General features: G+C 31.8%; 1 protein-coding gene across 1 annotated transcript; it reads right to left on the bottom strand.

Annotated features, from left to right (window-relative positions):
• Nucleotides 1-115: 115 nt before the first annotated feature.
• On the bottom strand, nucleotides 116-1,414 carry LOC123903220 (zinc finger A20 and AN1 domain-containing stress-associated protein 4-like). Its single transcript, XM_045953154.1, has 2 exons — nucleotides 1,259-1,414; nucleotides 116-913 (listed from the first exon to the last, which is right to left on the bottom strand). The coding sequence occupies exon 2, from the start codon at nucleotides 832-834 to the stop codon at nucleotides 316-318; it is 519 nt and encodes a 172-aa protein (XP_045809110.1). The 5' UTR covers nucleotides 835-913; nucleotides 1,259-1,414; the 3' UTR covers nucleotides 116-315.
• Between the last annotated feature and the right edge of the window lie 7,615 nt (nucleotides 1,415-9,029).

Below are 9,029 nucleotides of genomic sequence, written 5' to 3'. Positions count from 1 at the left end.
TTCCACTTTATTTTCAACGATACCCCTCAACTCAATCACCAAGTTGTACCTAAAAACTTCAATCCATATTTTTTCCCCTCTTACAAACGCAAATCAAAACAAGAAAACAAACCAGTTGCCATCTTAATCTTAAAATAATTAGAAGAAAAATCATACATTTAATTTACATTACATAATAGTAATCATCATCATAATTCATAATCAATCATACATATGATATCTCTTTCTCAAATACAATCCACGTGGACGGCCGCGATCAACTAATACAACAAACGGTCCACAACACCCCCATCTCATCGAACGGCTATGATCAATTCAAATCCTCTGAAGCTTCTCCGCTCTAATCAAAGGATTCGCTCGAGCTATTTCTTCTCTCCCCACCGTCTTAAAATCAAAGCTACAGCCGTGTCTCTCTGGATACCTGTGGGACCCACAAAACGTAGACCCGCATCTACACCTAAACCCGGTCAACCCCACGCGCTTTCTACACGTCACACACCGGTTCGGTTGAACCGAACCAGCCGAACCGACGGTTATAGAACTCGTTGCGATCTCTGTCAAAGCTGGCGTCGGATTAATTGATTCGACGGAAACAACGATCGGTTCGGATGTAGAAAGCGACGGAGACGCGGTCGATGCGACGGCGGAAGAAGAGGACGACGAAAGAGCGTTTTCAATTGTGGATTTTGTTGAAGCATCTTGTTGTTCCTTTATACGAATATCACCGTAGCATTTTGAACAGAGATTCATCGTTGCCGGACTACCGAGGAAACCACAGTTGTTTGTGCAGAGACGGTGACCTTCAGGTGCTTGACATGGTTGTTCTTCCGCCATGGATCTGAGAGAAATTTCTTTCTCTTTTTTGTTCTTTGAGGAAATGAAAATTCGCGTGGAATCAGAGAATTCTTTGTACCTATAAGAATTTAAAGGAAAAAGGAGAGAGAGGAAATAAGATTGTGAGTTAGTTTGGATTCCGAGAAAATTCAGAGGGAATTGGAAAAGTTGAGTCAGAAATTTTCTATAAGTAGGAAAAATTTACATATAGCGAAAATCGTGTCGTTTTTTTCTTTTTTGGGTTTTCTAAGATTTTGAGGTGGATTAAATTGACAAAACTAAATTATGGTCTTAAATAGGCAAAATTAGTTGTTGATGTAACAAAAATTGTAAAATGGAAAATAATATTAAATAATTGAGAAACAGAGCAAAAATTAGAATATGTGAATAAATGAAGGAGATGAAATTAAGAGTAGTACTGTACCTTGGTTGGTGTGTGATGAGAAGAGGAGGTGGAGGGTGAGAATGAAAAGAGGGAGGTGGAGATAATAAGAAGAAAGAATGGTAAGGGAAGGAAAATGAAGGAAAAAGGAATCTTAGCGGGGAAGGATTATATTATCGTCAGGTATGATGTGATGTGATGATGGATAACAGGAAGAAGCGGCGAAACTCGACAAATAATATCAATCATTTTTTATCCATGATAGTATTTTATACGAAGTAATGATAATAATTTGGTCTAATAATAATAATAATAATAATTTTATCATGTGAATTTAATTCAGTCGATAAAAACATTATATTATATATACTGTAGGTAGGAAGTCTCGATTCGAACTTCGGTCATTCCACTTACTCATTTTAAGTATGAAATTTCTAGACATCAGACTACTTAGTCAAAAAATAATAGTAATTTTTCAGGTGAACACTAAGCAAGCATAGCATATTCCATATAAAATATATAAATGAAATTTATACTCGAATATATTTATTTATATTTCAAAGACGAAATATTAGAATATTTGATAAAAAAATAAATAATAGTTATTTTGTACCTAGAGTTGAACTCAAAGACAATTTGCCAATCACTTCTATACAAGGAGGATTGGACTTTTTTTTCACCTAAATAAATTCACAAGACAATTTATTTTTATAAGGCTTGTTAATTAGTGATTTCGGTGCACTATTTAAATATTTTATTTAAATAAATTTTTTATTTAAAAAATTAAATACTACCTTATAATTTTCAATACATTGATTTTCATTTCCATAAAAGTTCTATAAAAAAATTATTATAAATATGTTTTTTACTTGTCGCTTTATGTAGAAAACTTTTGTTCAAATTATTTGTTTTTTAGGAGGTTCAAGGTAAAGTTGACATTTTGAAAAACTTGATATTTTGAAAATACACATCAAAACAAATCAAACAAGATTTTATATGCTAATATTTATATTTATATTTATATATTGTTAAAAAAATATGGTCAAAGCAAGATAAATGAATAGTGTCATTTAGTCAAAATAGTTCTTATAAAATGGGACGGAGGGAGTATTATTTTGTCAATAATTTTTTTTAATAATTTATAAACAAATAAATAAATAAAAATAAAAAATTTACATATTTATTGTAGAAAAATGATCATGCTGACCAGAAATATGCAATCGCGGCGGCGTTTGTTGTTTGCAAGGCCCCTGTTGAAGCGGAGGGGGGTTGTGTACCTGCAGGTACTCCGACGCTCAAGTCAGTTTAAGTGTGGAGTGAAGGTTTTCTTAGCTAGAATATGTGTACCTTGTGAATGGAGTGGAGTCACATATATATAGCCCCCAGCGCAGGGCCAAGGCCCTTGATGGCGCATTAATGGCCATCAAGTGGCTGCCGGAAAACGGCTTAGAGGCCTTGATGTGCAGTAAATGCTCATCATTTCCGGTTTACGACCGTTACGATACGTGAGAGTATCAGACCGTTGGAGAGCCGAGCAAGACTCGCGAGCTCTTCATGATGGGCTAGTTCGGAACGTTATTGTTCGACATCCTCTTCTGCACGAGCATCTGTGCTCGGCCCAGAACAAAAAATAAATATATAAAACAAAATAATACACTTAAATATATGTCTTTGCATCAATCAATTGAACTTTTATTGGATTTAAATTTTAATAATTTAGATGTAAAACTAAATTGCTATAAAATTAATAATTATATGTTTTTATTATAATTGAAGAAAATATACTACTGTCATTCTTAAATATAAGACTCTCTTAAAAAAAATTATTTCCATTTTATAAGACAATCTTTCAATTTTCAACCACATTTACTTTTTTTTTTTTGTTACACAACCACATTTACTTTTAATTGTTAAGGATATGAAAATTGACTTTCAATTGACCACGAGACAAAAAGTTATTTTTGAATGTTTTTAAGCTACCCATGATAAAATATTTCTTCTAACTAACCCAATTAATAGATTAGCCAACATATATCCCGAATAAAATATCACACTATAATTTTCACCTAAAATGCACAGAACATCGTTGCGACACTTAACAACAAGTGATACTATAAAGAAAAGAAGAAAAAGAAAAATCAAAGTAGTGCATATAGCCTAAAATACATGTAAATTTTAATATGGACCACGTCATCAAGTGGTCTATGGTAGATCAGTCATGAATAACATTATAACGAATACGAATTTTACAAAATTTACCGTTGGATTGAAAGTTTATATGATATAGATCATCTATAGAAAAATTTAGAAAAATTGAAAATCATTTGATATGTTATTGAGACACATCAAGATTAACTTTTTATTAAATAACGTAAATCTTGATGAGTCTCAATAACATATCAAAATGATTTTCAAAAAATTTTAAAAAATTTATGGATGATCTATACGATATAAACTTTCAATCTAACAGTGAATTCCGTAAAATTCATATTCGGTAGATCACTTGCTCACAGTGGACCACTTGTGCAGTAGCATTAGCCATATATCCATCATAGGGGTGTACGTGGGCCGGATTGAGTTGGGTTTGGCCAAAACCAAAACCCAAACCACATATGGTACTCCGGGTTGGGTTTAGTAAAATAACAACCCGTTATAACATTGGGCCGGGTTGGGTAAATCCACTAATTTCCGGGTTGGATTGGGTTGGGTTGTGGGTTACCCAAATTATTTTTCTATTTTTTTTATTAAATATCTAAATATTGAATCATCATATTTTCTCATAAAAAATAACTCAATCAATGTATCTTCTTGAAAAATAGGGTAACTTTTTTTCACTATAAAAAATAATCACTCATTTTTGTGTGTAAATCTACTAATTTACGGGCTGGATAGCGTGTTATCCAAATGATTTTTTTGCTTTTTTTAATATCAAATGACTAAACCATGAATCACTATATTTGTTTATGAAAATTATTCAAATTTTTTAAATTTTTAAAAAATAATGCGAAAAGTTATCATATTTGTTTATAAAAATTATTCAATCATTTTTATTTTCGTAAAAAATAGTATAACTCATTTTCAATATAAAAAATATTTAATAATCAAATGAAAAAATCTTTAGTATTTTCATAAAAAAATTTCAAGAAACATAGCACTAGTGGGTTAGTGGGTTTTTTGGGTTGGGTCCGGTTTTACCCGAAACCCAATTTTTTTAATGGGTTTTTCATTTTTGAAATCCATATCCACCCACTTGCCCGACCCAACCCACTTTTTTGGGTTGGGTTGGGTGGATTTGACCGGGTCGACCGGATTTGCCCAACCCATGTACACCCCTAATCCATCATATATTTAAATATATTTTGGTGGGTTTGTTATGTTGTCAAAAAATGAAATGAAGAGAAAGTAGAAGATTCACATGCTTTGCTGGATGCACTATATTGTAGTAATTGATCAAACGAATCTTAATAATAAGATAAAATAAACCATGATAATGGTGACTCAGCAATGGTCCTTACCTAAAAAAATTGGCAGATAATATCTGGGTGCTATGACTAAGGTTGCAAGTTGGGGTTTTAAGAATTGAAAGCAACCGCACTATGTTTTGTGATGTTTATTCATTTTTTGTATCTGTGGGCTGGGGTCGGCACCTAAAACTTTGGTTCTACCGTACCGTCCATATACTATCTTTAGTCACTTCAAGTCTTCTTATCTTATCAAATTTAATTTCTAGAATGATTTTTTTTTATGAGCGAATATTATTCATGTTTTTTTCATCCTCAAATTATTTAATCTAGTTCGGAGTTAGTTTTAAAATTAAGTGATTTAATCCTACTTCTGAACGTAGTTGCGGGAAATTGAATTGTGGTCTTTCTCATCAAATTCAGCATCAATTACCACTGAACAAACCAATAATTAGTGTTTATTCATGTTTGATTTCTTGTTTGGTGATTTTAGTAAACATATGTTCATCATCATCAATGTGTTTTTTTATGAGCGAATATTATTCATGTTTTTTTTTATCCCGAATTGTCTAATCTGGTTTGGGGTTAGTTTTAAAATTAATGGTTAAAGTTTCATTTCAATCGCAGTTGCGGGAGATTGAATTGTGATCTTCCCTATCAAATTCAGTGTCAATCATCACTTAACAAACTAATGATAGATGTTTATTCATGTTTGATTTCTCGTTTGATGATTTTAGTGAATATATGTTCATCAATGTGTTTTTTTTTTCACTAATGTTCATCAATGTTTTGTCTCCTAATTCATCAAATAGAAGACTACGGGTCCGTTTCATACATTCTATATATGATTATATTATGTTCTTAGAAATTTTATAGAGCAACTTTTTTTTATAGAAAATAAAGTATCTCATCAATCTATATAATAATAAAAAAAAGCATCTCATCAATATTATCAATTGCATGATTATTTTACAAAAAATTAAAAAATCAATTGCATGATTTGTGAAGGGATTTTCTCCATTGAAATTTCCTCAAATTTGTTACATATCTACCATTTCATTTAATCTTCTTATTTATTATAATTTTATTTCTTTTTTTCTTCTCATATTTGATGGTGGATGTGTAACAATCGAGAAAAATTAAGATAATTTAAATGGAAAAAATCCACTCTCCATAAACAATACAAGACTATATAAATCCTAATCTTAATTAAACCGGAGGACAACTAAAATTATCTCGTGATTATTTACTACAATGGACATTATTTTATACTTTAAAAATATATTATGGAAAATAATACTTTTCTTTTTTATGGAAGATGAAATAGTACAAGTTTGAACCTCAGAGGAGATATTGCTCATGTAGTGTCTCTACAAACTATCAGTGACTTTGCTGATTTGGCACAACGGTTATTTCGAAGAAAGTAAACAAGGAAAAAAAATCTTACCTAAAACAGAAGGAAGTGTTCTTGGGAAGGTTATTTATGTGACCTAACTAGTGGTTTTTTATTGTAGCTCGACAGAGAGAATCCTTGATTTTACATATCCCTAAACGATTAGAAAATCAGAGCCAAATAATTCTCTTGTAAACCGACAACATGAGTGTATTCTATAAGTATCGGGCTAGTAGGGTGCTAGACACTGATATTAGGTTTTCTCGGTAATCTGATGAAAGAAGAATGTAATCCCTTAACTATTGTTCTCCTCCTATATATAGATAGTAAGGTGGAGTAGTTGGTGAGTCCACATTCCCCATGTTTTCCTAATTAATCTCATCCCTTCTCTCAAGGGCGGTTCCATCTTTTTCTCCTCTTGAGTATGACTCGCATAGTCAGCCACTAGTTGGCTCCACATCATACTCACCTAGTGCTTATCCGGGCGAGGCCGAGCATAGCCTAGCAGGACGGCTTATAGCCTTATACATTGAGCCGCACCTAATCTAACCCACAAAATTTTGGGTTGGGCTAGAAAATATTATGACGGTGTAGGAAGAATTCAGGAAAGTTCAGTCAACAACTAAAACTAAAAGGCTCCCCAAATAAAGGAAATCAGACTTAGTCTCTTCACTCTCCTATAGTATGTTCAAATTGTGGAAATTATCATGAAGGAGAATACAACAATGGAAAAAGGAACAGGTTACTACTGCAAGCAACCGAGACATTTCAAGTGGGAATGTCCTCAATTGAAGAACAAGGGTGGTAATGTGAGCACCACCACTAACAAAGGAAGAGTTTAGTCACTTGATGGGAAGAAGGCACATATCAATACCGACATGATCGTTGGTATGTGTTTAATTGGCCAGTCGACTGTTATTATATATTTTTACTGTGGTGCAACAAACTCCTTTATATATGTTGACTGGGTTGAACAACCTAAGTTTAAGTCATCCACATTAATATTTTCTTTGAAGATTTAGAGACATCATCTATATGGTGTACAATTTAACTTATTTAGCGACCATAAGAGGGTGTATTGAATTGTGATTTCAAGGGATTTTTATAGACTTTTTTATGGAAAAAGAATCTTGTGGTATTGAATCCAAGACTTTTATAAAACATAAATAATTATTGTGGTATTCAATTAAGACAATTCAGATTTATTTTAGGATAGCGAAATTGATTGGTATTCAATTGAGATTTCTCGCAACTTATAAAATGCCTCCTGGTATTCAAAAATATATAAATTTTGATGGATTCTTTTGTTGAGTGGATTTTGTGAGACTTTTCAATTAAAAATACAAATACTAACAATCTCACTCAAACCCTTGAAACTTTCTGATACTCTCAAAGACATTTTTCTTTGCCTTCACCATCGTCGGCATATTCTTTCTTTTCTATCAGTGATTGTCCGCATATTTGTTTTATATATCATATGTGTCAACAATGTTCTTTTCTTACGATTTTGTAATATTGTAATGTGACTGTGTTGGTGTATGTTTCTTTTCTTTTGTTTTGGGTTTGAGTTTGAGTTTGTCACTTTTCAACTAATAATTTTCTTGTCGGTGTTTAGTTTGGCAATTTTCTTTTGACAAAAAAACAACGATATTCATTCATTCAAATCAACAGGGTACATCAATCGAAATTATTACATATTCAAATTCGCTAAAAATTAAAAAGGATGAATATGCGAACAAACTCACAACATCCTAGTTAATAGCATAAAATGGCTCAATGTCTACAAATATGACAAAGCCTACGATTGATATAATAAAATTCAAGTGTCCCGAATAGTCATGTCTTCGGATCTGCAACGTTGACACCTCTAAAATCATTGAATCTGCACTGAATTTGGATTGAAACAAATCTGCAAATTTAAACAAAACAAACACCGTATAAAGACGGGACAAACATCGTATGAAGACGAGATAACAAACAACTCCGCACTAAGACGGGAATAAAACAACACCAGATGAAGAAATCACAAAGGAAAAAACTCAAATGAAACCTAAAATTATGTGTAAATCACATATTGAATTGAAAAGGAAATAAAAAACAATCAAGAGGGGTGATTTCGAATCACAATTGATCATAAATCACATCTCTCTAATGGATGAACCAAGAAAAAAACAAAAGAAAAATTAGAGTTGTAAGAGTGTGGCGGTTGAGTGGAAAAAAAAATTTGGCGTACATTCATGACGTAATGCTCTTCTTCTTCTTTTTCCCAGCAACCAATTCTTGTCAATGAATCAAATTTTGTGTTTATTCTTCCATATTATTATTATTATTATTATTATTATTATTTATTCTTTTTTGTACCTGTAACAAAAAATATTTTAAAAAACTCTATAAATTTTAAAAATTCTTAAAGTCTTTTGAAATCTTGAAAATCATCAATGCAATAAAATTCATCAAAATTTAAATTGGAAAACCCCGATCGTAAAAAGTCTTTTAAAAGTCTTAAAAGATACGAATAACAAAGTCTTTTAAAATCTTCAAGACTTTTTTTGTTGTTAAAATAGTCTTTCAAAATTTCCATCCAATACACCCCCTAAAGTATTTGTTTGATAAGAAGGATTTGAATAAGAGACAGACAAAATCGATGGAATACTTGAAGTATTTTGACTTTGATTTGAATTATCATCCGGGCAAAGCAAATGTTGTAATAGACGCTTTGACTTGAAGGACATTTCATGCTTCAGAACTATCTTGTGACTTACTGCCAAGGATATCTCAAGTGTAACATATATGAGAAATTCAGAGACCTCGATCTTAATGTCATTTATTGAAAAGGTGGGATTTTCTTGAAGAATTGAACTGTCTTATGATATCTCAGGTGTAGTAGGCAGACATTGACCTACAAAGAAGAATCGTAAACCTAAAGTTTCAGTAGCCGCCAATATAGTAATTCTTTATG

This window comes from Trifolium pratense, linkage group LG1 (genome assembly GCF_020283565.1).
Source record: "Trifolium pratense cultivar HEN17-A07 linkage group LG1, ARS_RC_1.1, whole genome shotgun sequence".
NCBI lineage: Eukaryota > Viridiplantae > Streptophyta > Magnoliopsida > Fabales > Fabaceae > Trifolium > Trifolium pratense.
This window is presented reverse-complemented; position numbering and strand designations above follow the sequence as displayed.